Source organism: Cebidichthys violaceus, unplaced genomic scaffold (genome assembly GCF_023349555.1).
Source record: "Cebidichthys violaceus isolate CVI_PGR_0920_01 unplaced genomic scaffold, fCebVio1.0.p SCAF_19, whole genome shotgun sequence".
NCBI lineage: Eukaryota > Metazoa > Chordata > Actinopteri > Perciformes > Stichaeidae > Cebidichthys > Cebidichthys violaceus.
This window is the reverse complement of record NW_027176361.1, coordinates 8799646-8827544: the sequence shown is the minus strand read 5'-3', so window position 1 is coordinate 8827544 and position 27899 is coordinate 8799646. Positions and strand designations below refer to the sequence as shown.

At 42.0% G+C, this 27899-nt stretch overlaps 3 protein-coding genes, 1 long non-coding RNA gene and 5 other non-coding genes across 9 annotated transcripts; all 9 read left to right on the top strand.

The window, feature by feature from the left end:
• Positions 1 to 261: 261 nt before the first annotated feature.
• Positions 262 to 8384, top strand: naa40 (N-alpha-acetyltransferase 40, NatD catalytic subunit). Its single transcript, XM_068713528.1, has 8 exons — positions 262 to 596; positions 2297 to 2392; positions 3742 to 3794; positions 4026 to 4121; positions 4578 to 4736; positions 4861 to 4944; positions 5148 to 5225; positions 5601 to 8384. Exons 1-8 carry the CDS (start codon positions 591 to 593, stop codon positions 5746 to 5748), a joined length of 720 nt encoding a protein of 239 aa, XP_068569629.1. The 5' UTR covers positions 262 to 590; the 3' UTR covers positions 5749 to 8384.
• Positions 8385 to 8804: 420 nt separating this feature from the next.
• b3gat3 (beta-1,3-glucuronyltransferase 3 (glucuronosyltransferase I)) lies at positions 8805 to 13176 on the top strand. Its single transcript, XM_068713527.1, has 8 exons — positions 8805 to 8952; positions 9226 to 9333; positions 10005 to 10176; positions 10306 to 10489; positions 10581 to 10742; positions 10905 to 10991; positions 11157 to 11360; positions 11602 to 13176. The coding sequence occupies exons 2-8, from the start codon at positions 9240 to 9242 to the stop codon at positions 11698 to 11700; spliced, it is 1002 nt and encodes a 333-aa protein (XP_068569628.1). The 5' UTR covers positions 8805 to 8952; positions 9226 to 9239; the 3' UTR covers positions 11701 to 13176.
• Positions 13177 to 15282: 2106 nt separating this feature from the next.
• Positions 15283 to 20289, top strand: sb:cb1058 (uncharacterized protein LOC394209 homolog). Its single transcript, XM_068713526.1, has 3 exons — positions 15283 to 15392; positions 16660 to 17434; positions 18783 to 20289. The coding sequence occupies exons 2-3, from the start codon at positions 16718 to 16720 to the stop codon at positions 18939 to 18941; spliced, it is 876 nt and encodes a 291-aa protein (XP_068569627.1). The 5' UTR covers positions 15283 to 15392; positions 16660 to 16717; the 3' UTR covers positions 18942 to 20289.
• A 941-nt stretch (positions 20290 to 21230) lies between these two features.
• On the top strand, positions 21231 to 27421 carry LOC137874665 (uncharacterized). Its single transcript, XR_011103330.1, has 19 exons — positions 21231 to 21255; positions 21852 to 21888; positions 22117 to 22151; positions 22353 to 22402; positions 22580 to 22632; positions 22803 to 22916; positions 23088 to 23182; positions 23362 to 23409; positions 23711 to 23749; positions 23988 to 24030; positions 24283 to 24348; positions 24527 to 24581; positions 24952 to 24992; positions 25325 to 25377; positions 25701 to 25752; positions 25923 to 25982; positions 26170 to 26228; positions 26955 to 26995; positions 27167 to 27421. It is a non-coding gene; the product is annotated as an uncharacterized lncRNA (long non-coding RNA).
• LOC137874972 (small nucleolar RNA SNORD29) lies at positions 23809 to 23873 on the top strand. Its single transcript, XR_011103365.1, has one exon. It is a non-coding gene; the product is annotated as a small nucleolar RNA SNORD29 (small nucleolar RNA).
• LOC137874980 (small nucleolar RNA SNORD22) lies at positions 24663 to 24789 on the top strand. The gene has a single exon (XR_011103372.1). It is a non-coding gene; the product is annotated as a small nucleolar RNA SNORD22 (small nucleolar RNA).
• Positions 25557 to 25631, top strand: LOC137874979 (small nucleolar RNA SNORD31). The gene has a single exon (XR_011103371.1). It is a non-coding gene; the product is annotated as a small nucleolar RNA SNORD31 (small nucleolar RNA).
• On the top strand, positions 26028 to 26102 carry LOC137874973 (small nucleolar RNA SNORD31). The gene has a single exon (XR_011103366.1). It is a non-coding gene; the product is annotated as a small nucleolar RNA SNORD31 (small nucleolar RNA).
• Positions 27030 to 27103, top strand: LOC137874975 (small nucleolar RNA SNORD31). The gene has a single exon (XR_011103368.1). It is a non-coding gene; the product is annotated as a small nucleolar RNA SNORD31 (small nucleolar RNA).
• Positions 27422 to 27899: the final 478 nt, after the last annotated feature.

The window sequence follows — 27899 nt, the reverse complement described above, 5'->3', positions numbered from 1 at the left end:
AGAGCTCTGCAGGACTCGTAATGGAGTTTACTTGGACTTTGTGCTAATTTTAGATTAAAATATCTATACATAAATTATCTGAAGACCTCCTGCATCACCGCTTTGAAGCAACGTGTAGGAAACACATCTTTGCTCTGTTACCCGTAAAATAAAAGTATGTATTTTTCTAAAATATTACTTTCCCCAACGTTTTGGAGTAGGTGTCCAGTAGTACTCAGAAGTCGGAGCCAGTGAAGAGCACGTGAACGTAGCATAGTTGGACGCGACGGAGAGGAGAGGAAAGAAAGGGGGCAAGGAAAGGACCTGTAATAAATTCAGCCTCGCACTCTTGGCGCCAATCCGATTTAAAGAGAACAAAAACAGCGAATTTTTTTTTCGTTGTTGTTTTAACCAAATTTTCGCCTAAGTGCTTCGTTCTCCCGCAGCCATCAGTCGGTGCTACAGCCAGCTAGCCTCGTTAGCACACTATCATTGTCATATTAATCTGGCCCCTTCTCTGTGGTGACGAGACTAATAACTCAACAACAGCACCGCACGGGGACAATAGGTGTGTTGCTCTCTCCAGGGGATCGATACCAAACAGCTGCAAAATGGGGGTGAGTTCTTATGTGTTTTGCTGAATGTCTCGATGCGAGCTGATAACACGAAAGGTGAATGTTTTGGGGCTCATGCGTGATGGTGAGATGAGAGAAGGAGGGAGGAAGAGAGACCATGGTGGATGTGTGTAGTCTAAGGTGTCGGTGGGCTTATTTGGCTGCCGTTAACGTTAGCTAGCACTAGACAACGTTAGCTTGGTTAGCATTGTAACGGCAGCCCCACAGCTTACACATAGCTTCATATGTTCAGCGTTATTACCGCATTGTCCTCGCCGTTACGCACAGTTAACTTCTCCCGGTGTGTGCTGTGCCATTGTTAGCGTGCTAGCTGTGTTAGCCACTTAGGAATGCCATGTACATGACGAGTGCTTTGCTAGCTGTGACTGCTAACCACTTGTGTGTGTGTGTGTGTGTGGTTGTATATTTATATATTTTTATACCAACAAGCCAGAAGTGTGTCGTCTCAGCCCATCTTATTATAATAAATCCAGACTCGCCGGGTGTGAATAGTGTACTTCTTAGCAGCAGCCAGGCCTGCACTCGTGCCGTAGAGCTGAGATAGTCTCCATAACTTGAGCTAACGTCAGTCTCTTTAAGCAGGCGTGAGTCTATCCTCCACTTTCACTCCGCTTAAACCGATCCACGTGTTTCCACAGCCCCGGCTCAGTGTGCAGCCTCTCGGTGCTTGGTACAGAGTTAATGCCCTGAGCTATAGTTGGCAATTAAATGCATTCCTGCCCATGATCGTTACCTCTCAGGTCTGGATCTAATGAGCTAATGCTTACTTGTTTGTTCATGAAGCATCGACGCTGTAAACATGTCACTGAAAACGTGATCATGTGTAAATTACACGACGCGTCGCAAGGTGGGTAGTGGATTTTTAGCTGCGTACAAAATACTATGCTGGCAGAGTAGGGACACAACGAATGGTCATTTTCTATTATTGATCAATCTTTTAATGTAAAAAAAAAAAAAAAAAAAAAAATGATCACAAATCACCAGAGTTATGTCTAAAGATAGCTTTTTATATGACTCCCTGTCCAAAACCCAATTAAAAGTGACTGTGTTCTCCATAAATTCCAGGTTCCAATAATTAAAGACAGTTAATAATCTTGATATTTATGGAAGTGCACCTGCTAGAGACATATTTATAGCAGCTTTGAACGTGTGTGTGTGTGTGTGTGTGTGTGTGTGTGTGTGTGTGTGTGTGTGTGTGTGTGTGTGTGTGTTGTCAGCCAGGCATTGATGCAGTCAGAGTAATAATGTGTGTGAGTTATGGTTGCACCATTGCTGATACTAGTGCTGGACATCAAGCCAAGCGCAGGCTAAATTTGAGCATCAGAGAATTCAGTCCCATACAGTCGAGAGCAATATGCAACATCAGCGAATGGAAACGCTCCACTGTTTTACACAGCGGTGGTCGTAAAAACTATTGATAAATCATCGGATCAAAAAGATGTAAAAAAAATAAATATATATATCAATAAAAAGTGCCTGATCAGAAGGTGGTTGAGTAAGGAGTAGGTTGGCAAAATATTTCTGACACAGACGGCCTATATATTTGTCCTGTCTTTTCACCCCTCGTCTTCCTACTTTCGTCCATATTTTCCCTCTCTTCTCTCCTTTGTCCCTGCTTTTCTCTTCTGCCACCACCATAACACATTCCTCCATTTACCCCTGTCCTTATTTCCTGTGTCCAGAGGAAGTCCAACAGAGCAAAGGAGAAGAAGGCCCGGCGTCAGGAAGAGAGGGCGGCCATGGATGCCGTCTGTGCCAAAGTGGAAGCAGCCAATAAGGTGATTTATTTTTTTTTAACTTTTTTATTATTATTTTTTTGGGTTGCAGGTTAACCAGAGAGGCAGCTATTGTCAGCCTTGGGAGAGGGCCTCACCGAGGGCTTTTGAGGGAGTCTTTGGGGAGATGGAATTGAAACGGTGGTTTAGTTGTGAGCTGCTTGATGGCTGCAAAGCAAGCGCAAAATTAGCATTTCTGTCGTTCTGACAGGTGATAATGGCAGTGCGTTAATGTTAGAAATAAATGCACTTTTTCAACTTTTAAGTGCTTCACATAAAAGCCTCCACCACTTGGCCCTGTTACGTGCTGTTTCAGGTTTGGCTTCAGATTGCACCGAGCACTTAAAACACTTGAAACCTCCATTGTGAGCTGTGATTTCTCTCATTTGTTCACTTGCCGTAATAGACGTGGCTCAATGCAATGACACCAAAAGATGGGGATGCCCTTCTTACTCTGACTGAACCTGTAATTGATATCCTCCCCCGACAGGAAAAGCCAAATGCAGTGCCATATGTTTCTCTATGCATAATTGATCAGCATTATTAAATCCTAGCCATGTGGTGGAGCACAGAGCAGAACGCTCCTGTAGCTGGGAGGTTGGCTCGAGATGTAAACCTCATTGAACAAAGCTCACAGCCCTGCCTCCTCGAGCAGCTACTTCCTCCACAGGCTCTGAACAGGCTCTGCCCGCACTTCTTACTTTTCTGTGTCACTTTGTCCCAGAATGGGGCACTCTGTGTTGCATGCTGTTCTCGCTCTCTCCCGCCCCTTTTCCACTGTTGATGTGCCAACAGAGCAGGAATGCAAGAAATTCTCTCAAAGTAACTTTTCTGTTTGTTTGTGCTCTTGCCAGCAGTGATGAATCTTGACTCGGATTATTGTTTCAAGGGAAGAAATGGTGCATTCACTGCTTAAAAAACTAATTCTGGGAGATCCAGCTCCTGGTAGTTCCTCCTACGTCATTGGAAAAATCAAATGACTCGTTCAAAAGTAGCGGACGTCTGAGCTGATATCTATTTGTATGATACGTTTTTTCATCTTTCCCTTAATAAAGCTGCACAGGTCACACGTCTTTGCCGAGGGGCCCAAATGTTTCATAATCTTTGCAAGAAGAGGTGTATTGTTAATGTGATATTATGTATTCTATCAGGGCCAAGGAAAAGATGACTTTGTGGGCGCTTATTATTATGAGTGAAAAACGGGGTCTCTAGACGTAGTTCACTACCATTTAATACAAAGAGAAACGGCTAAGAATCTCATTTGAGAAGCTACAAACGGCTCATATTTGATAAAAACCCTTTTGTGTTTTTGAAAGTGTCTTTCGGCTAATTTTGTCCTCTTCTCATCACAGCTTGATGACCCACTGGCTGCCTTCCCAGCCTTCAAAAAGTACGACAGAAATGGGTACGCAATGCTACAAAGGACTTATTCAGTATTTCATGAAATACATACTTGTGTCATTTCTTTTGGTTGGTCTGCTGATGGCATTTCTGTCTGTTCTTCTATCAGACTTTTTCTCACTTTATACACACACACACACACACACACACACACACACACACACACACACACACACACACACACACACATATCTCGATGTAGTTATTAATCCTGTTTCCTTCTCCGTCCGTCTAGGCTGAACCTGCAGATAGAGTGTAAGAGAGTGACCTCCCTCAACCCGCTGTCTGTGGAGTGGGCCTTCGAGCTCACCAGAGCCAACATGCAAACACTGTAAGAAGTCTGTACTTGTAGCTGAGGAACAAAGTGACCCATATTTAACAGGGATGAACAGTCTGGCGAGCGGTAGATTACCGCTGAGAATAGATAGAAGAAGTGCAGACATGCCCGGCGTTTTTTGTGTGTGCAAGAGAATTGGAGAGTGACATCAAACATAGATATGAGTGTGAATGTGATCGTCCTCACTGGGGAGCCTGTGGAAAGGAGAGCAGAGGTAACGCAGACGGATCAGAGACAGAGGCAGAGAAATTACTACAATTTATCTTCCGTCACTTCGCCAGCATTTTGAATTGTGTTTCGATTTAGCAAATGGCATCCAACACACAGTCGACACTAAATTAGTTCCATTTAGAAGAAGCTGTCCGTTCTGGGACGATGGTGAGGAATGAGAGGGTAAAATTAGCAGGCCAGGTTGGAGGTGACCCGTTTTCTCCCTTTGCTGTGCTGTAGGTATGAGCAGAGCGAGTGGGGGTGGAAGGAGAGGGAAAAGAGGGATGAGATGAACGACGAGAGGGCGTGGTACCTACTGGCCCGTGACGGAGACTCCGCCCCCGTGGCCTTCTCTCACTTCCGATTCGACGTGGAGTGTGGGGAGGAGGTTTTATATTGGTACGTTTTGTGGACTCAAGTTCCAGCAGTAGCTTTTATTGCCACAAGTGAAGACAAATGTATTTCACTTGTTGTTTTTAACAATTTGCTCTCTCTGGTCTGACTTGTTGTCTTGTCTGTGCAGCTATGAGGTACAGTTAGAGAGCAGAGTGCGGAGGAAAGGACTCGGAAAGTTCCTCATCCAGATTCTACAGCTCATCGCTAACAGGTATAATCCACAGCTGGCCTCATAATGTCTATATGTATGAATGAGGATGTAAAAGTATCTCAAGGACACATACAGTGTGTTTTGATTTGAACACTGACTGCACTCCCAACTTTAGTCCACTGGAATATATGCCCATCACATCCTTCAGTCATGTGAAACTAAGGCGTTTCCTTTCTGCTCTGTTGCTCTCTGTCTCTGTCCAGTACGCAGATGAAGAAAGTGATGTTGACAGTCTTCAAACACAACCACGGGGCTTACCAGTTCTTCAGAGAAGCTTTACAGTGAGTATACCGGCTCCACCAAGGCCATGTTTGTGTTTAACGTTAAAGGAAAGACCTGGAATGTTAAACATCTCTCTCTCTCTCTCTCTCTCTCTCTCTCACATCTCTCTCTCTCTCTCTCTCTCTCTCACATCTCTCTTTCTCTCTCTCACATCTCTCTCTCTCTCTCTCTCTCTCTCTCTCTCTCTCACATCTCTCTCTCTCTCTCTCTCTCTCTCTCTCTCACATCTCTCTCTCTCTCTCTCTCTCTCTCTCTCTCTCTCTCTCACATCTCTCTCTCTCTCTCTCTCTCTCACATCTCTCTCTCTCTCTCTCTCTCTCACATCTCTCTCTCTCTCTCTCTCTCTCACATCTCTCTCTCTCTCTCTCTCTCAGGTTTGAGATCGACGAGACTTCGCCGAGCATGTCCGGCTGTTGCGGCGACGACTGCTCTTACGAGATCCTCAGCCGGCGGACCAAACACGGCGAGGCCTCGGCGGGACACACCCACGGGGGTGGCCACTGTGGGGGCTGCTGCCACTGATCCGCTCCCTGCTCCACCGTTTTATGATTGGTTAAAAAAAAAAAAAAAAAAAAGCCAGCAACTTTCATGGCTGTGTGTGAAAGCTTGAGCTGCCTGCTACTCCGCAAGCGTTTTGAGTTTGCCCCCGGCTGTAGAGTGCCGTTTAAAAAGTGAACCCGCGGCGGAATACCTGGCTACAGGTATTGGTGTCGCATTATGGATTGAGATTTGTGTGGGTTCTTTTTATTTTTTTGTGTGTGTAGTCCTGCTCCAAAAAGCAGTATGCAGTGTGAGCTTTCACACATAGCTCCTGTTCTTTCTTTCTTCCGTATTGGTTCAATGTCCAAGCCTTCTTGATCTCATTCTGGTTTTGTAACACGTGAAGTGCAGCTAGCAGCAACTCCACATCGGCCCATTCTTAAAATCGGCTGCTGTCAACATAATCCCAGTATGACTCTCTTGCTCATTCAGATGTTCCCTCAGATAATTTCCTTATCAGAGTTGCATGTCATTCTCTCCACACTTACAGATTCGCCCTCGCCATAACGTGTGTTCCCATCCTTCACATCTGTAATATAGCATCCTCCCAGTCCGTTGCTTTCTCCTCTTCTCTCTGCCTCCATCTCCTCGAGGTCCCGATTGATGACTGCGGACTTGTTCGTGTTTGCTCTCATCTTCAGATTCCCCCCTTTGTACAATTGCATCACTCCCGCTTGCCTCTTCGTTCGCGTCGTTTCCAAGAGGTATTAATGATAAACAAGTTGATGTTGACGCTACCTTTTTAGCTGTATTTAAAAAAAAAAAACCATCCTCCATCCCTTCTCTTACATAGTTTGTTAGCATGAGCGAATCATATTGATTTAACGTGGATGAGGATCGGTAGAAGTCACCGTTTCATTATGTGGCCGTCTGAGGCTGATGAATGCTTTTAACTCGGAGGAGGGAACACAGATTGGATGGATGGATGATGGAAGTGGTTGCAGAGCACCGAAAGTGTTTTTTTTTTTTTTTTAATGGTCGTTATTCCTCTTCTCATTAGCACCCGTTTTGCCGGCCCACTGTCACTAGTTTGTATGACAAAGTTTAGAAATGTTAACACAAAACTCGTAGTCTAGATCATGATCGACAGCGCTGTCTGAACAAGCGTCCCATGATTCAGTGCATGTTAGAAATATGTGATGAGGGAGCGGCGTGGAATTGAAAGTGAGTGCTGACATTTGGTGTTCCTTAAAGTCCGTACGATAAGATTTGTACCGTACGCGTGGAACAAGATTCCTGTTCCACTTTGGATTTTAGATGCCACATTGCCGTCGATCTATTTATTCCACGTCTGTTTACAAAACCTTCAGGGTATTTTTGGACAGTGTCGAGTGCTGGTCTGCTGGATAAGAAGCCCCGTCTAGAAACCACCATCAAACCCTTTTTAATTCCAGGAGTGGAGTCAGTTTGTACAGATTTCCCTTGTGGGCTGGAGATGTAAAAAAATAACATCACTTTACCTTTCTGCTGTGGGTGTAAAGGTTCCTCCATGTAGTGTGGTTGTGAAGGGCTGTAATTGGTGCGTTTTGAAATGTTTTTTTTTTTTTTTTTTAAACGGTCACATCGAGGCTCAACTTGAGGTTTGTCTCAGACGGTCAAAGTTTGTGAAGCAGGGCAGACTGAAATGTGAAGTCGACGGACTCTTTCTTACACCTAGATACAGAAATACTCTGCGTTACAAAAGCTCTAAATGTTATGTGTCACCAAAAACAAAACAAAAACATCTGGATGACAAAGTCCAGATGCTGGGGTGAAAGATTCTGGTTGCTTCTAGACTCGGTAAAATATTCAGCACCTCAAAAACACATGTTGGTGTCTCATGCTTGTTTGATCATGAAAAACAATGAAACAAAATAGTGCTTGTTTTAGTTCTAGACTACCTTCTGATAAGTACAGTGAGTCTTATTTGTACTGCATAGGTTACAATACAAAGGGGATGTTGTACATAGTGGTAGTATATCAACTGACTGACAGTCTCTCTCTCAGGTTTAATCAAACGTAATCAAACCTCATCTGTTTCATTTAACAGTCATGTCAGCTGGATTAGATTGGCCCCAGCGCTGACCTAGAGTCAGTTTTTGGTTTGTGTGTCATGCCGTAGTAAGAAGCTCCTCTAAGCCTTGGAAATGTGAAGGTGAATGACACAAAGTTTGAACTGACCCTAGATCAGTGCTCAGTTGTTACATTAAATCCAGATAGGTGGGCTGTCTTTAAAAATAAAAAAATAAAAGGCTCAGTGAAAGTAAAAATCAGTTTGTGAAAATATCTTAAGTTTAACAATGAGCCTAAACTCACCCAGTTTATTTTAAGTCAGTGAGTGCTTTTATTTTGGAACATGGTTACAAACCCTCACAAAATCACTGATCCTTCTCTTGGTCTTTTCTCTGTGTATGTGTATATATAAGCTGTTGTGGATCCATCGTCATATTCATTTCTTGGCCTTTTACAGGTGAAACACTTTTTAAACATGTTGTTGAAAGTGAAGCTCCATGTTTGAGAGTGAGTGTTACAGTCCTGTCCATAAACGACAATGAAAGGGAAAACTAAGTCATTCTGCCTTGTCAGTGTTTTATTTGTATGTTACAAATAAAGGAAAGTTGTTTGACTTTTCAAGAGATGCCCTTTTGTTTTTTGTCATTTATGAGCTTTAGGTTTTCTTTTCAAGGGACTAAACGGTGGAATATATAGAGGCCCAACTCTGCCTGGAAAAGGGAATACAAATACCTATTATTACTTATAAATCATATTATGTTACCTTAGCATTGCACAATTTTAATTTACCATGAGTTTTACTTTTTATCATGCCCACCTTTCATCTTTTTAAAAACAAAATGTCTGTTCTTGGTGGAAATAGCTTAAGGTTGTAGGCATTAAACATCGGAAAGAGTTAAGTGCTTTTCACCCTTTACAATAATTAAAAACTATTATTAAACGTTTTTTATTTTTTAAACGCGATTATAATGGTGTCACGTGGAACTATTTGAACTACGTGATTGTACACGTTCTGAGGGGGGCTCCTTACTGTGTTGCACTGAAACCGGAAGTTGTTGGTACATTGCTAAGGCAAATGAATGGACGTTTTGATGCACTGAGGTGCCTTTGCTCACATTTGTCCAAAGATGAAATGAACCGTTCTGCTCATAAGTCGACTCCACCGCTCCCGTCCTCTAAGATCTTCCGCCTCCGGTGAGTGAATGGAAACGACAGTCGAGCTGCTTTCTGTTAAAACAAACAGTCAAGCTAACATAGCTTAGCTAATACTGGTGTTTAAGGTTAAAATTGAATGCGAATGCTGTCCCTCTGAGCTAGTTAGCTTAATGTTGAGTGGCATTTGAGGAACAGAATTGTGGCCCATTATAGTTACAGTTACCACAGCCTCGAGACAAAAACAACAAGTGATAAACGTGAGTAGTAATGCTCTGTGAATGTTTACCATGTCTCGTGCTGTCATCCGTTCAGCTGGTCAGGGTACCATGGCAGCGAGGATGAAGCTGAAGCTGAAGACTGTGTTCGTGCTCTACTTCATGGTCTCCCTCATGGGCCTCGTCTATGCGCTGATGCAGCTGGGTGAGCGGTCACCACACAGACTCAAAGGCCTTATTTATACAGCAGACATTTAAAAAATGTGTCCATGATAGACAGATGTGTTGACTGATTGATTTGACAATAACTATTTGTTTTCTCTTTATATTGAGATGGTTAGCAAATATCCACCAAACATTCCATCATCTCTTATACACTTTTTTAAGACATGACAGATAACATCAAAAATCATAACGGCAAATATAAAATATAAGGATTGATTTCAAGAAACCACATATACTTAAACCTCATCTGTATGTCAATACTCTCCATATATATATATATATATATATATATATATATATATATATTGACATTTTCTATATGCTGTCTCCCCTTTATCTGTATCTGTATCTAACCTGTGCCACACAGTACATGTTTTCCTTTTGTTGGAGTAGATATTCTAAAAATGTTTCCAGTGTATTAAGTAAACAAATATGTCAACATCTGTAGCACTGTACCAAATCTTGCAAGTCCTATATTCATTTTCCCAAAGTGCAATACCTCAAATATAAGTAGAAATGTTATCTTAAATATGTCCTATTTCTTTAGCTCTCACCAGTAAAGATTAACAGAGGGGGGAAAGTTTAGGAAGAGAGGTTTAGCTTTTGTACTTTAAGCTGTCTTGTCTGTCTTGTGTCCAAAACACGTTGCAGGTCAGCGCTGCGACTGCACAGAGCACGACATGCCTAAAGACCGAACCATATCTCGGCTGCGGGGGGAGCTGCATCGTTTTCAGGAGCAGATAAGGAAGTCAGAGGCGACGAAGCAGCCACAGAAACAGCCAGCTAAGCCCACCATCTTTGTCATCACCCCAACATATGCAAGGTAGCCCAGGGAGGCCAGTTTCCTTACCTCCTTTCCTGCTCACTGGCCTACTTCACCTCCACCCTCTATTACTGCTCATTTCTCTTTCACACTCTAACGTTCCTCTGATTTCCGCCCGTCCCTGTCCAGGCTGGTGCAGAAGGCCGAGCTGACTCGTCTGTCCCAGACCTTCCTCCATGTTCCTCAGCTCCACTGGATCGTTGTGGAGGACTCGCCACACAAGACGCCGCTGGTGACTGACCTCCTGGTGAAGAGTGGCCTGGCCTTCACACACCTACACATGCCCACCGCCAAGGACCGCAAACTGCAGGAGGTGGGTAGAGACGTGGCAGCCGTTTAAGTGTGAACAAAGGAGAGGTTGTTTTTTTTAAACTTTCGGTCTGAATGCTAACTCTCCACCTCAGGGGGACCCCAGCTGGCTGAAGCCTCGCGGAGTGGAGCAGCGGAATGAGGGTCTACGGTGGCTCAGAGAGGACAGGAGGGCTCAGCCAGGAGGAGACAACCAGCAGGGAGTGGTTTACTTCGCCGACGACGATAACACATACAGCCTGCAGATATTTGAAGAGGTGAGTGTCGGAATGTGAATGTGTTTATTCATATTGTTCCTCAGCATGTCGTCCACAGGGACTGGTTTAGTTTAGTCTACCAGTATACAGATGAAGCAAGTGAGTGTTTTAAATGTGCCCTGATTGAAGAAGAAAACCAAAGTTCCTGTTGTCTTGTGTCAGATGAGGAGCACCCAGCGAGTGTCGGTGTGGCCGGTGGGGCTGGTCGGAGGGATGAAATACGAGAGGCCCGTGGTTGAAGAAGGAAAGGTAGGTGCTCCTTTTTTCTATATATTACGGTCAGTTAACTGGAACTGAAGGAACAAGTCTGAGATGAAGAACGCTGACGAGCTGTTTTGCATAATTTAAGAAATTAGTGCCAAATTGCACACAAAAAGATACCTTTTTTTTTGTTGTTGTTGTGATTCTACTAAGGTGGTTCGCTTCCATACCGGCTGGCGTCCCAGTCGCCCCTTCCCGATGGACATGGCCGGCTTCGCTGTGTCCCTCAAACTGGTCCTGGCCAATCCGGAGGCCTGTTTTGACGGCGATGCACCAATGGGCTTCCTGGAGAGCAGCTTCCTTCAGGGATTGGTCACCATGGACGAACTGGAGCCGAAAGCGGACAACTGCTCTAAAGTACGTGTGTCTGTGTCTGTGTGTGTGTGTGTGTGTGTGTGTGTGTGTGTGTGTGTGTGTGTGTGTGTGTGTGTGTGTGTGTGTGTGTGTGTGTTAGAAAGAGAGAAGGGAGGACTTGAGAGCTTGACTTGAAGATGACTATCATGTATGTGCAGAATAGGAAAGAAGAGCCGCTTGCAGGATATTTGTAAGCAAATTTTATTTTTAATTTTTTTTGTTCATTCTGTGTGTTTTTTTATAGGTGCTGGTGTGGCACACACGGACAGAGAAACCCAAGATGAAGAGAGAGGAGGCTCTGCAGGCTCAGGGACTCGGTTCAGACCGTGCAGTTGAGGTCTAAAGAACACACACACACACACACACACACACACACACACACACACACACACACACACACACATTGTAAAGCGTACTCTGCCGTCTAATGCTGCATATGTAACTCTGTGTTGTAAATACTGTAAAACAGAAATATCTGTTCGAGGTCACATTTAAACTCTGCTCTTCTATGTGTCAGGTAGTCGATGTACGTGTGTGTATATATTGAGTGAGTGTGTTGTTAGTGTGTGTATCAGGGTTTTCTTTGCTTTTAGTGAGTTAGGCGTCCCTGTCCAGCAGATCAGTGGAGGACGACTCTGGAGTTTAAACATTTGCCTGATGGGGGCGCCAGTTTTACATTTTTTTTTTTTAACGGCATGCGGTTCCACCACCAATACATGACTCCTTAAAGCTTGAGGAACGACGCGTCTTAGTACAGAGTCCATGCTTACCTCATTAGTCACATGTTTACTTGTGCTCTGTTTAAATCCTGCCGTGTAACTCATTCCTGGTGATTCTTTTTTTATGGCTGAGCCTGATAAGTGTCCGTAATCATCCACATAGATGCGTTTTTAGTCACATGACACAACAACGTCACCATCATTGCATGATAATAAGCTTTATACAACCTGTCTAATCAAAATGTCTGCATTTGCTATCAAGGTAATACTATTGTGGAGCAAAGGTGAATTTTTTTTCACAGTTAACAATATCCATAACATACATGCAAACGTATATGCTTACAAAACTCACAGATTAATTAAGGACAATGCTTAAACGTGGTTGCCTTGTATTTATTATGCTCTCATACGCCTGTGTTCCACACATAAGTGGTGAAACTTGGCCACACTATGCTGCAACAACAGATACAGAGACGCAACGGTTCCACACCCAGCGTAGCTTTAGTGTTGAAGCTCAGAGCGCAAATGCTGGTTGTCTGTAGTTTCATAACAAGAGCTAATTCCAGCCAGCATTTTTATATGTATATTTTTAGTGAGGTAAGGCTCGTGGAATCAATTTAGAAAGCCCTGACTAAGGGACCAACACTACTGAAACTCATGTAAAGCCCTTATGCAATAAGCAAATACAAAACACGCTGTTCATGTTACGTTTCCATGCTTCAATGACAATAAAAAGACTTGAATTGTTTTTACTAGGAAGCCCCCGGTACTTTAAAGTAGCAGTGGTTCAATAGCATATTTGAAAGACAGCTTCAGATATACATTGAAGGACTCGAGCTGGGCTTGATTATTTTCCCTGACATCCTCAGAAGTTGGAAGAATAAAGAGCAACATAACATTATAGCTCAAAGTGCTCCTCGGCTACGGTTGTATAATACTGTAAAAACAGCTAGTGCCTGCTTAAGTGTGATTAGTGCCTGTAAGTCAATTCTCTACTGGTGTATTATGTATTTATTACTGTAATATTGTTCTTTACATTAAACAATGTGATAATGTCTGTCCTTCGTCTGGAAAATAAACCTAGATAATGTAAAACATTAGTCGTTGTATTTTGGCCTTTTTTTAATACGTCAGTTATTCATGCCTTTTTAAAATTCTTTTTAAATTTGCTCTTTAACTGTTTGCAGGTAGAGATTGTGGTTCTTATATTTACTATAGGTGCTGATATGTGATCAGTGTTTGGGAGGAATCTGCTGACTGTCCTAATACAGAACGATTTTCTCTTGCAACACATTTTGGATTCTGACCCAGACTCGTTAAAGAAACGCTGACTTGACAAAAGAAGTCAAGTGGCTGTCTGCCTGCTCCAGCAGCACATCTGTTCTCTGAGTCAGGTAATCGTGTCACACTTCGCTTTCGTCTACCTTTTTTTTTTGCTCACCAACGTCTCTTATAATTCTGTGCTTTTGCACCAAAACCCTAACATGTCGCCGCTTGAAGACTACCCACCTGGGCGGAGACTCTCTGACCTCAAACGCAGCTGAGGTTTTTACAGGCCCGTGTGATTGACAGCTGCTACGCCCTCTCTGCGGGGACGTCGCCTGCTTGGTGACTATAAATGGAGAGCTATAAAGGTGTGAGTCCACCTCGCCACCCAACGAGAAAAGATGAAGTCATAGCACAATGATACACACACACACCCCTCTGTAGACTAGACTACCTGTGATACTAGAAAGTAGTTTAGTCACAGTAACCTTTTTAAAGTATCATCATCTACACTGTGATGCTTTCACCCTTAAATAACTCTTATAACACTATTTAATGTTTCTTCTTCTCTGTGTTTTACCAATGGTGTGTCCTCACAGTATGCATGTGTGTGCATGTACAAGAAGGTGTGAGCACATCCTCAAGCTGACTAAAAAAAACGTATAGATAATTACCACACACACACACACACACACACACACACACACACACACACACACACACACACACACACACACACACACACACGCAGCTGAGCAGCTCCCATTACTTGTCCCACCCAGACATGGTGTTTACCATCCGAACAGTGAGATAACATTCAGTGACCAAAGCTAATTCATTTTATCTATAGACACACATACTTTCCATTAAGATATACCAGCTTATCAGGAGAGACTCCTATTTTTAACACGTTACTGGAGATGAAGAGAAGGCCAATTCCTTTATTTCATAGCCATTTTGAAATACGGTCGCACTTTCATTATTAATAATAATGGATTAAAAAATAAGATTTAAAAAAACATTCATGGGGGGGAATGCAACTATGAGATTTCTTATACTACTTATGGATGTTATACACACTTATTAATGGGTGATAAATGAAAAAATTCCCTTTAACTTCATCTGACGTCCATAGAATTACCTCTGAGTAGTTAGTTTGACAGACTGATTAAAGGAAATAACTTTCATGTGCTTTAAAACTTTATGATCCTATGGCTTTAAACTGAGAAATAAATTGATTTAAATTGGACCAATATATTAATGAGCTTAGTTAGCTTGATTAAAGAGAAATTAATGAATTTGTGATTTATACAGCTACAGGTGGAAAACTGCCACATGTCAGGACTACAGGTACAGTTATATTGACATATTGTTCTGAACATGTTCATGAACTGCCATCATAACACATGGGGGGTTATTGACTGCAGAAGCTGTAATGTATGTTGAAAGTGGCCTTTGAGGTTAAAGTGGAACTGAAATCCCCTTCTGTGTGCTGCAGGTTTATCTGTGACAGATGAGGACGTTGGTGGTTAATGATTGACAGCCACTGATATCAGAGTAGGATGTTTGCTTCTGCTGGTAGGATGTTTCTTGAGCTGAAAGGCCTGTGTACTGTATGTGTGTGTGTGTGTGTGTATGAGTGTGTGCCCATGTATGTGTAAGCACATAGGTTCTGACTCTAAATCAGAACTTTATCTCCAACTCAATGATTGTTTAAGGATGTATAGAGGAGGTACGCGTGGTTCAGTAGAAAGAGTCAGAGAGAGAGAGAGAGAGAGAGAGACAGAGAGTCCTTGAGAGTGAGAGTGCTCTGCTGTGTGTGTGTGTGTGTGTGTGTGTGCGCCCTTTTTGCATGTGTGTATTTGCTTTGCTGACGACAGACGTGCAGGTTCGGGCAGGGTGGGTGTGTGACGCTGTGTGTTAGGGGAGTATCCTGAGCTCCCAGCTCTCAGTCATTCACTCAATCACACACGCAGGAGGGACACACACACACACACACACACACAGATACACAAAGGCAGGGAGAGAGGCGACAACAGCAAGAGATCAGGTAAGACTAGCAACTCTTTCTTATCTTAAACTGTCTGCATTTTGCTTATTGCTACTCTGCGACATTATTTTCAGATCAGTTACCATAAAATTATTTTGTGTAAGAAAACAAGTCTCAGCTTTCTTGTTTCTTCTAACAATAAATTCCAGGATGTTAATTCTCTGTCTGTCTGTCTGATTTTCTCGTGCTTGCTGCTCCATCGATCCTATTGATTGCTTTGTCTACATTCTCAACATTGTGTTATTAGATTGTCGATGTCCTTGTCTCGTTCACCCTCTGATTCCTGTTTCCTCCTTTATCTTTGTTATCTGGGCCACTAGCCGATGGTTTGATTGTGTGAGATGTTATCTACACCTGACATTTCTCTACCCGCTTAGCTCACAATTCCCACAAAAGTCACTCCTCATATTATAAAGTATTAAAAGTATTAATAAATGAATGTGAGGCCAAACAATAATCAGTAATTTGATTGTAATTGTATGTAGATACTGGGAGGAAAAACGTAAAAGTTCCCTCCGATAGAATGGAATTTGTGCAGACTTGTTTCTGATGTGAGGTTGGATTGTAAAAGATTTAAAGGCTAATTATCACTAAACCTTTCTGTGGGTTTTTCACTTCTCGTAACAATCAAATCAGCGATGTGACAGAAGGTGTTTAGCCCTCGATGGCTGTTGGAAAATCACCTGCTGTGACACCGATAATAACCTCTCTCTGGTATTTGACAAAATCCGTGAATTTGATCCTTTTCCTTTTTTTTTTTTTTAACATTTCTGTGAACGAGAGATAGTCAACATGGAAGTCATTGATTCTGACTGCTGTACAGCGTCCAACTAGTTGAAGTAGTGTCAAAGTCTGAGCCCGTGTTTGCACTGTGGTTTTAAGAACATTGTGTCTTTAGCTCTGACATCCAGTTATCATCACGGTCGTGATAACACTGGCCTACACACACACACACACACACACACACACACACACACACACACACACACACAGAAGTCAAAAACTACTGGTGCAAAACTCCAAAGCTGATTGTTATTTTGTTTCTTAAACATCTTGTGAAGGCAGATACTATGTTGTACTTCGGTGCATACCGTTCATAGCAGCATTTTACACAGATAAAACATGCAGACAGTCACACATACCCGTGACACTGACATTAGCTTCCATCTATGGTCTCCTTTCATGAGTGAGGGTTATGTAACAACATTAATCTCTGATCTCTCTTGCCCCCCCCCCCCCCCCCCCCCCCCCCCTTTCTGTCTTTCAGCTGTGAAGCACAAAAAATAAAAAGAGTGAAAGAAAAACAAGAGACAGAAAGAGAAAAGATGACAATTGGCAAGAACTCCAGGAAAAGCTCTGTGCGGAGCTCCATCCGGGCGCCAAAGTTCCTCGACAAATCCAGCGGCTTCTATGGTCGCCTTGATGAGCCTGAGGCCGCCGGAGAGGGAGAGGAGGTGAGGGGAGAAGAAGTAGAGGAGATGTGTAACAAGAGGGAGGACAGCAGCAGAGACGGGGGAGACGGGGGAGTCGTGGCGAGCAGCCCGAGACCAAGTGTGGTGCACATTTCAGGGGCAGATGAGAGGGAGGAAGTCGAGGCGTTTGACCTCAATGAAGGGATGATGGAAGACGACGGGGAGACTCTCCTCCAGAGGAAACCCAGCCGCCGCAGCAGCAGGTGGAGAAGGAGCTCCAGGAGGAAGCAGAAGGTGGAGAGAGGCGAGGAGGACACGGCCCGGGATGATGGGCGCAGCTCGGGCACAGAGAGTCCAGTTGACCCACGCACCCTGGAGGACCCCAGGGTGATGATCGACGTGGAGACGGAGAAAGTGAAGAAGATGGAGGAAGAGAAGGAGAAAGCAGGAAGAGGGAAGGAGCCCACGCTTCTTCACTTCCCCATTCGGGAGGATGCGGACGACCAGGTCCTGATCAGGGACAAGAAGAGGGGGAGAGAAGAGGAAGGAGAGGAGGAGAGGAGGATGAAGAGGGAGCAAGAGGAGGGAATGAAGGTGGTGAAGAGGAACACGGTGAAGAATTACCGCAAGGTGAGAGAAAATCGACGAGTGTTGTTTCTTTTAAGTTGTTGTTGCAAAAAGGCTTTTATTTTATTCTGCTGATTCTCATATTCACACGAATTCCATCTTCAGCTTCACGTCACAGAGTTGAACTTTAAGCCGACAACATTACATAACCGAGTCCTCAGAGTTAGTGGACCAGAGGGGTAAAGTTCTCCCTCAGCATCCACATGCTGGGCTATTAGTCACCATGGAAACTATCACCTAATAATAGGCTGCCAGCAGGGTCAAGGTACAGCAGCCACGGGTGCATGTCTCCGACTCATTAGGTCACTTCCTCTGATGGGATTTTTCCTTAATGTCACATTTAACGGCATGAAAAAAACAATGGAGGGACTTAGGTTTCGCTAACAGGCCTTTAGCTGTACGAGCTAACAGGTACGCGTCCGTGTCCCCTCACCCGATTCACATGTTCAGGAGGATTTTCTGCTCCCTTGGAAACACATGGACAGAGGTGACATTCCTGTGCCTCCCATATCGTGTCCTTTGATCAGTGGAACGAAGTATGGCACTGTTTACCTGCCCACTAGGCCCACACCATAAAGAACATTCCACTGCCGTTAACCAATCAGCTCCACCCTCAGGCCTCACAGGCTGACCTCTGAGTCTGTGTCTGCACAATATTAGTTTCATGTAAAGGAGCGAAAATTAAAATGAGAATTCCTGTTGCTGCTCAATGTTGAAGAGTTTTGAACGGCGTAAAATCACTATAGTCACTATAACAATAAGCTTAGAGCAGTGGTTCCCAACCAAGATATATCTGAGGGGTACAAAAAGTTTGGGTTGCTTTTTTTCTGTTAGCTTGTTGCTTATGATACACTGAATTGGATATCTTCAGGTCATCATCCACAGATACAAGAGAGACAGTTTCTATACTTCCACATATTTCCAATGAACTGCGACTGTAAACTGAAGAGCTCTTTAGTCAGGACACAGCAGGTCAGCTGAACATGTGAAAATGTGACAATTCAACATGTGTGGAGGATAACGCTTGCCTCAATAATGAATACATTATGAATAAAAGGTTATTTTATCTGCTCCAAAGCTCAACACGAAACTTCACGAAATAAAAGTACTGGCCTAAAATGATCTTTATAACTTCCTAAAAAAAACTAATTATTAACAAAATAGAGACCTATTAAATGCTACAGAAAAAGAGAAGCGATAAAAATGCTAACGGGAATGACTCCAACTCACCACACTAAACCTAACACACTAAACTGTGATGTGGTATAAACATAAACACGATTATGATGTATAACGCCTTTTTCTGATCATGTCTATGGATCGCTAACCTTTACCCTCTCGTTCTCTTCAGGCCTTGGACCGAGCCTTCCGTCGCGGCTGGGAGGCCTTCATCACCAACCTCTACAGCGTCACGCTCGCACCTGTGACATCATCATCCTCACCGCCATCTTCCTCACCGTCGTTGAAGAAGAAAGAGCAACACAACTCCGTGTTGGCTGAGTTTCAGTAGAGACCAGCGAGCTACTTGGACAATCAATCTAACCCCTTTCTAATATTTTGTTTGTTCGTATCGTGATCATGCAAAGTGGACTGTCCTTCTCACAGTATCAGCGATCACAGAGACCACATGATGCCAGTCATACATTAGGCCTCAGAAACATTACTTAGTTATGCCAGTTACTGGGTCTTAATTGCTCATCATACAGTTTATTGCCTTGTCTCCTCACGGTGCACATTAGTTTGCACACAGACTGCAGGGATTCAGTTTTGCTGTTGCTTGTACGGTGAAGTCTATGGGCTTGAATGGAAAAGCCCTTCATGGGACTGAGTTCAGCTGCTTCTGGTTCCCTTCCACAATGTTTCAGATTAAGTCTTAACATCTTAACGCCTTAAATTCGGTCCACTGTCAAGAGCTTAGAGTACAAATAGTCTTTGCATCCTTTGGTTTGGCACTGTGAAACTACAAAAGTGTTGATGTGCAACCAAAAGGAATGGAAAATGTACAACCGCATGAGCAATGACTGATTAATGGACTTTAGTTTTGGAGACATTTCTGTATGTTAATCAGTGTCATTTATTGATGCCTGACAGCTAATCAGTAATGAGAGGAGGACAAGCACACACACAGCGAATCAGTATTTAGACACTGTGATAGTGATTAACGCACACATTTTTTATGTTAATATTGTCAAAGAAGTTGTTTGTTTTTTTTACCAATGTTAAGAGATTTAAACGGGGGGTTTGCCGTGTGTGTGTGTGTGCGCACACAAGAGTACAGCTGGTCAGTGTTTGACGTCCTCACTGTGTGTTCTGGTGAAGGTTATTTAACCTGAAGGGACAAGCAGGAGAGTGTATGCATGTGTGTACAAATGAGAGAGAGAAAGAGATATTTTTTTATAGCCTGGTTATAAATCAGCCTTTGTTTCGGTTGTTACCGTTGCAGCTGCACATCATGAAGACGTTTTAGTGGCCTAAAACATGACTAATTGGCACTTTAAAGGTCAAAATAGAGTTAACTTCGGTACATGCATTCAACTGGTGGCAAGAAGACATCATATAAGTAATTCAGGTGATTTTCAATATATCAATTATTTACCCTTGTTACAATGAAAATCTAATGTTTACAGTAATCCTGCTGTAATTCCCTGTTGTCCACTTTATATCAGATTTGTATATTACCTCTCGCAAACTAGACTGAATAGCTGGGAGAACTTGTTGTGGTTGTATATAATGATTGCCTAAAAATGTGTTAATTTTGATTAAAAAAATCCTTTTGTATCCTAATCAAAGCATCTGAAGTCATGCAGGGACATAAAAAGAAGCACTTTTCTGAATAAATAAAGACTTAATTTATTGTACTGGTTGTATTTTCATGTTTCGGGATGAATGCGGTATGAATGGATCTGTCCGGATTTGAATTAGCTGATGTAGGAGTCATTGTTGTATGAATGAGTCAGAATGAATAAGATGTAAAACACAGCATCACATCATCATATCCTAGCAACTGTGCCATGACACCGAGCAGCTTAAAAGAGGGACCAATGAAAATGCTCAAATCATGATGACGGTTAACTTTAACTTAGCTGAACTTTGATATCGTATGTAAATATGATCTAAAAGCTATACACAAAACGTTGCTGGAGTTTTTAGTGCATATGGCACATGATAATATAAGATATGAATCTAGACTCGTACATACGGTACTAGGTTGTAATAAAAGGATCTAAGGTGACTGTGTACATCTTATAAACATATAAGTGTTTTGGTTAATCTTTTACAATTTATTTTAAGAAAATAATACAGAGAAGAAGCTACTTAATGACATGAAGTGATTAAACATGATCATTTTTTAAACTTGTGTTGGAACTGAAAAAAAGAAAACGTACCTCCTATTCTTGATAATATTATTATAATTAAAAAAAACATTTCCCGCTATCTTATCTTAATATGAATTTCCACTGTATTATGGTAAATAAATCTTGAATTGGGAAGAAAATGTTGCTTTTTTCAGTATCTTTGCTTCCACCGTGTGGATGTAAACAATATATTTTTCTTCTTAACGGAAATGACGCAGTGAAATAAACTGTAGGTTTTCTTTTCGACTTCAGCTGTAAGTCCTCTATCGACAAACGGTGACAGTCTGTTTATCATACATAAAACAGTTTTATTTGTCAAATTTAATTTTTTTTCCAAAGCTAAGCTCGTGGAAGGGCCAGAGACAGTTTTCCCGGGCATAGTTGGACGGGTGGGAGGAGTCCTTCACGGGGACATAAAACCCAGACGGACCGGTGACCTCGTCCACTTCCTTCTCTCTTCTGTTCGAGGTAAGACTTCTCACATTGCTGGTTAGAGCTCCTTCACGTTGTAACTTGTATATTATAACAGATAACACTGGAAACTGTATGCATTGAACAATACATTGCATCACTTGTTGAGCTGCTTCTCAACTTAGTTCCAGGACCACGTTTTCTTTAAGATAGCAGCTTCTGTGCAGCGTTTCAGTGAATCACCCACCAGAGTTCATCACAATCCTGAACCATCCGGCAGTAAAATGCATTATTGTAAACTTATTAGTTCACTGAACGTGAACGACAACATGTTCTCTAGATGTTGCACGGAGTATTTAATGTGTAACACAAGTTAAATACGTTCTTGTTGAACTCTTCTAGCAATGGCCGCTGCTAGTTGGGTGTGGCTGCCTGCAGTGTCTCTCAATGATGATAATTACACAGACCTGTACTGAATGACTGTGACTGCATTGAATTATTCTGATGTGAGACACTTGTTATTTATAAATGTATTTTTACCGCCTCGTGCCGTCCTGAACTCTGCTCGTGGAGGGTCACGTGTTACCCGGCCACATGAAGTTAGCCTGCTAGCTAACCCTTCATGCTAAAGCAATGCATTCTCTGGTTTACAGATGGAGACGAAACATCCACAAACTGCTCGTTGCCAAGGTAATTTATCTACAGCACGTGGCTCGACGTGATGTAGCATCGCATATATATTATGTGTTTGGGTTAGCGCGGGAGCCCTTAATGCTACAGTGATGATCTACTTGAACTCTCTCACTGAAACTATTTTGAGGACACTTCACACCAAATTCTGAGTAGCATTAAACATGTCTGATAAATGAGATACTCAAAGTCGTCTTAAAACTCATGAAATTGTTTATTTCTCCTCAGGTGTGAGGAGACTGTGGCTGAACTCTCTACATGAGGTAATTTAAAGATCAGTTCTTCAGATCAGAGTCCGTTGACTCTGGCTGTCCGGTGCTGCAGTGATGAATCTATGAATTCTCTCTATCTGAATCGGCCATTGAAGAAGAAACTTCTTTACCAGATTCTGAGAAGCATAAAAATCACATGTTTAACGGTAATGTTAAAAGGTCCTCGTCTAAATCTGAGCTCTCCTCCTCCAGATGTTCACTTCTGATCAAAGATGAGGATCAAGAATGAAGGATGTCAGCAGGTGAGCGAGACTGAAGCTAGAAGGAACCCTCAGTTTCCACAAGGGCACTAATGATGATTTTTGACAAGCATATACCTGATTTTTGTGATGCGAGATTATTAACCTGATGAGCCCTTGAGAAAACTGAAGCTCAGATTTACCCCTCAGTTTGTGGCTAACCTTGATGTTTCTTTTCAGGTTGTTCTGCACAGTCGACTAACTTCTTCAAAGTAGCTGCAAGGTGCACAATGGTGAGAAACGCATGGATTTACATGAGTTTATTCAGTGACTGTGTAAACATGATGGTTACAAGCATATGCCTGATTCAAGTGATGTCAGCCTTCTATCTGATTTACCCCTAGTTGAATAAATAGAGTTTAAATTCCTATGCATGTGATTTACACTGTTGTTTCTCTGGTAGGTGTTGCAGACGCTTGAAGAAGGAAGGATGTCACCTTGAAGAAGGAAGGATGTCACCTTGAAGAAGGAAGGATGTCACCTTGAAGAATGAAAGATGTCACCTAGATGTCGTCATGTAAGTCTCTCTCTGTTTGACTAGCTTGACCAGACTAATCATCGTGTCTCTGTGAATTAGCCCAGTAGTTTGCCATTAGTGGTTTCCTCCTTCAATCCAGCGGCATTTCATCATTGGACTCTACTAAAGTGCTTTTTTTTTTCTTTGCTTTTTTTTTTTCCTCTCCTGCAGAGCCTTGAAAGGATCCATGAAGAGGATTAAAGTATCAGGTTGTTCTGCACGGTCGACTTACTAACTTCTACAAAGTAGCTGCACGGTGCACAATGGTGAGAAACGCATGGATTTATTTGAGGTTTATTCAGTGACTGTGTAAACATGATGGTTACAAGCATATGCCTGATTCAAGTGATGTCAGCCTTCTATCTGATTTACCCCTAGTTGAATAAATATAGTTTAAATGCATGTGATTCCCATGCATGTGATTTACACTATGTTTCTCTGGTAGGTGTTATAGACGCTTGAAGAAGGAAGGATGTCACCTAGAAGTCATCATGTAAGGCTCTTGTGTGGTTCACTAGTTGTATGAAATGCCTCCTGCAGAGAATCTGAAGTTAGTGTTTTGTCTGTAACAACGTATTGATTATTGGCGTGTTAAGGGAAAGTTGTTTAAAAGGATGAAAAGGGGTAACACCCATCAAACCACTGGATGACTAATGTCACATGGCAGCTTGTCTCAAAGCACTGATCAAACATTTGAACCTTAATGTGACACATGGTTATTGTTGGACTCTACTAAAGTGCTTTTTTTTTTTTTTTTTTTTTTTTTTTTTTTTTTTTTTTTCCTCTCTCTGCAGAGCCTTGAAAGGATCCATGAAGAGGATTAAAGTATCATGGTAACTATTGTTTTCCTTCCTGAACACATTACAGTAATGTACATGTAGTCATAATGCAGTTTCAATGATGAAGATACTTAGCTCACTTTGAACCAATGTGAAACGACATGAACTTCTGAGCAACTGCATTATTTTAGATTTCAGTGCCAGTTGAACTTCTGTATTGTATTTAAGTTGTGATGATGCAGCGTGAGTAACGATCCTAATCTAAACTTTACTTTTCATCTCTTGCCAACAGATGATTCATTGACTGCTTCAACACGATTGTGGTCTAGCTGAAGGTGAGATATAAATAAACCTTTAAAGGATTGGTTCCGTTAATCTCAGACCTGCTGAAAATGATGAGATATATTTGGAATCTCGTTCGTCTGAACTACTGTTGAGAAATATCATATCTGACATCGGCGAAGGTCATTAAGTTGTGGTGATGCAGCATGAGTAACAATACAACTTTGTTACACATCTGGATCTGTTCATATTGTTTGAAAGTCAATCTAGGCATAAACATTAAGTTGTTTCCTTTGACTTTGCAGTAAATTTCACCTCTTGCCAACGGATGGTTCATCGAGTACTTCAACACGATTGTGGTCTAGTTGAAGGTAAGAAATGCATTTAGAGGATTAGTGAAAGTAGCCTTTATTCCTAAACCTGGTGAGAATGATGATAAATTTGGAATGCCGTTCGTCTGAACGAATATTGAGAATATCTGACATCGGCGAAGGTCAACAGTGAGTGGTGTTGGTGTTTGTGCTCAGATCTGACTGTAGTCTGTTGCAGGTGTCTGGCTTTAGAAGATGCTGACGTCTTCTCCACAACAAAGGTCTTTGTCCAGGTGAGCGATGTCTTCAGGCGTTAACTAGCTGATCAGCACCCAGTCTGAAGTTTATAGTCTGATTTACAACTAGAAATGTTTCCTTCATGATGACATCCGCACACGTCTTACGCCTTGGTTCAACGCCAGAACCTGAAAAGGTGGACCCACTGGTGTTACCTTGGCAATAAGGGGAAGACGCGTTGGGGTTGCCAACAGTCTGAATGGAAAATAATGAAATGTGGATTTGACTAAATAACTGAGTTGTGGGTATAATGGCGGTTTAGAACATGATGTAGTCAGACCAGCGCTTTAAATAGAAAATTCTAAATGTTATCTCCAGTTTATGTAGTGAAAGTGTCCTAACGAGTTCCTTCTGTTCACCCATTAGGACAGAGCTGTCTGACACGCTGTGGATGAAAGCTGGAGAAGGTATGTTTGCATCTTAACCACCACAGTGGCACTATTGTAGAGTGTGACGTGATGTTGTCGTGACAGCTCAACAGTCTCCGCCTCCTCAGGTACCAGACTATCCATGTTCGTTACATCAGACCGTCAGTTGGTCCGATCAGACACTGAGAACCCTGAAACAAGCTTTCAGGTGTAAAGTGATCTCCGGCTCCCTGAAGGGTTCTGGTGGTTTCGATTGTTTGTTACCTGAATGACTGAAAATGTGTACTGATCACATTCTTAACACTAGTTCTGTGCACCAACAAACAAGTAAACTTCATAACTTTTCTTTCTTTCTTTTTTCTTGTTCTTAGACGTCAACCTCTGTGCTGAACTGAGTATGATGTCATCTGGGGTGAACAGACTTGTAAGTTGTAGATGTCTGTCAGTGATTACTTGTGATTCTTAAAGGAACAGTGTGTAGGTTTTAGGAGAATTTGTTGTCAGAAATTCAATAGAAAAAAATCTTGCCTCAAAGCCATCATGGCCGTTGGGAGGGTTACAGTTGGATACGATCGTGCCACTAAATCTTACACACTGCTCCTTCAGTAGAAGTGATGAGTTTATCATTACCGCCCCAGTCTGAGAATTCATGACTGATTGGTACCCCTCTGATCACACTAGAAATATGAATGTAGTCGTTCACATTAATCAAACTGGATTGACTAAGTCTCGTCTCACTGGTTACAGGTTGGGTGTCGACGTCTTCGGTGTGAACAGCACATCCTTGGGACCGTTGCAGGTAAATGACAGAGTCTAGTAATGTTTCTGGGATTGTGGACATGCCCTCCAGTCAGGGGTGTCCCACCAGCCACTTCTGCCTCCTGTTGACCCTGTACGGCACAGAGTTATAAATAACGAATATTATGATGTTATACTTCCATTATTTATATATAACTTTATTTCTTTTAGGTCATGCAGTGTGAAGTTATCACATGGTCTTGATCGTGTGCTCCCTGTTCGCTCATGTTGGTGAGTCTTAAAACGATTGAATTTGGAAATATTTACTTGCTCCTTCAGTAGAAGTGATGAGTTTGTTATTACCGCCCCAGTCTGAGAATTCATGACTGATTGGTACCTCTCTGATCACACTAGAAATATGAATGTAGTCGTTCACATTAATCAAACTGGATTGACTAAGTCTTGTCTCTTGTTGCAGGTTTGGTGATGTTGTCCAACTCTTCAGTGTTTCTGTTCAGCTGCTTTAAACTGCTGCAGGTAAATGAGAACGTCTAGTAATGTTTCTGGGATTGCGGATATGATGGACTGTACACACTCAGTCAAGGATTTCGTTACTCCCCTTAACCCTCCAGTCAGCCTCCTCTCCTGTTGACCCTGTATGGCACTGAGGACCCTGAGGCGCTTGACCTCCCTCAGGTGTAAAGTGACCTGCTGGAGTTCTGATGGAGTGGGAGTGCTGGCTGTGAGGGCATGACTGACAACTTCTCTGATCTCATCCCAGAAGCGAAATGCTACATTTATACAGCTTGTGATTTGTATACCAGTCAAAAGCATGTGACCAAAATGTAGTTAATAAGGTTTGAACTGTACAATTTGATATTTTATGTTGCATCAGTAATGGTGTTGAAGACAAAGAGGGCAGATGGTTTAAATAAGATAATTCTCCAAAGAGGCAAACTATTATTGGCTACAATAGTTTAAAACATCTGATGATAAAATGCAGCCAGAAGAGCAAACTGTCTCTACAGCGTGTGGATTCACAAGGAATCCAGGTTTTGTAATTTCCAAAGATGTTGGTGAGCACTAGAACAACTTTGTGTTAAACAAGTTTCAAAATGATTCACATCAATTCCTTAATGCAATGTTTTTTATATATTGCCTAATCTGACAAGTTGTGACTGATTGGTATCTCTCTGCTTACAGACTATAATCTCTTTTGTGTTGTGAGCACATTTTGATGTCTTGTGTTTATGATCTTCTCAGAGTCCTGCTGGGTCTGCTGCCTCCTGCTTTTGGAGTTCATGGTAAGAATTGAAAACTTAAGCTTCAATATTTTCATCTAGAAGTGATGAGTTTCTCATTACCGCCCCAGTCTGAAAATTCATGACTGATTGGTACCCCTCTGATCAAAGTATTGACTTTAGTGTTATGGTTGAAGTTTATGCTACTTGTTTCTAAAATGTTTGTCTTTACAGACTGTGGACTCATCAGTCGTCTCGTGCTGCAACAGATGCTGCAGGAAGTTTCCCTAAAGCTCCAGGAATCCTTCAGAAGACATGTTTACATATTCATAAGTACCAATGATGACCTGTAGATGATGCTAATTGTATCGGCTGAACAGGACAGTTGTGTCTTGAATGATGCATATTTTGTTCTATGGACCGTTCAATGCTTTCACTTGGATGTGTACTTCCAGGTAACTGGAAATTTCAAATAAATTTGTTATAAATTCATAAGTGTTTGTTGTCAATGCAGCATATCTTGTAGTTTTCTATCCCAGGATGCAAGAGAAGGAAGTGTAAATCTAAAACTGCTACAAATGATCATCAGGTTTTCTAACACTTGTAGTATTCACAACAGACGAGTATAATGGTGAGTTTTAGGTGATAAAGTTGAACAGTCATGAGCTGAAATGTATTAAACCTGTAAATCTCACATTTGGGAAGCTGGTACTATGAAGTAATATGAATGATGCAGTGTCTGAATATCAATTGAAGCACAAAATGGACTCATTTTCTAATGCTAAAATGAATATTTATTTTTTTATGAGTTAACACATTTGATGTATTTCAGAAATTGGCACATTCCCTGTTCAGTCAAGACTAATATTGATTCAAAATTGTTTAAATGTTTTAGAACATGGTGGTCAGGCATTGCATACTGTAAACTTCATTTAGGTTTAAAAATGCACAAAATTTAAATCAAAGG

What these genes read in the sequence shown, in the direction of transcription:
- naa40 (XM_068713528.1), top strand. An exon ending in AAGTGGAAGCAGCCAATAAG is followed by an intron (nt 2,393 to 3,741) that starts GTGATTTATTTT and finishes TTCTCATCACAG; the next exon opens with CTTGATGACCCACTGGCTGC. An exon ending in AAAAAGTACGACAGAAATGG is followed by an intron (nt 3,795 to 4,025) that starts GTACGCAATGCT and finishes CCGTCCGTCTAG; the next exon opens with GCTGAACCTGCAGATAGAGT.
- b3gat3 (XM_068713527.1), top strand. Translation starts at nt 9,240, where the DNA reads ATGGCAGCGAGGATGAAGCTGAAGCTGAAGACTGTGTTCGTGCTCTAC. An exon ending in ATCACCCCAACATATGCAAG is followed by an intron (nt 10,177 to 10,305) that starts GTAGCCCAGGGA and finishes GTCCCTGTCCAG; the next exon opens with GCTGGTGCAGAAGGCCGAGC. An exon ending in GCCTGCAGATATTTGAAGAG is followed by an intron (nt 10,743 to 10,904) that starts GTGAGTGTCGGA and finishes GTCTTGTGTCAG; the next exon opens with ATGAGGAGCACCCAGCGAGT.
- sb:cb1058 (XM_068713526.1), top strand. Translation starts at nt 16,718, where the DNA reads ATGACAATTGGCAAGAACTCCAGGAAAAGCTCTGTGCGGAGCTCCATC. An exon ending in CGGTGAAGAATTACCGCAAG is followed by an intron (nt 17,435 to 18,782) that starts GTGAGAGAAAAT and finishes CGTTCTCTTCAG; the next exon opens with GCCTTGGACCGAGCCTTCCG.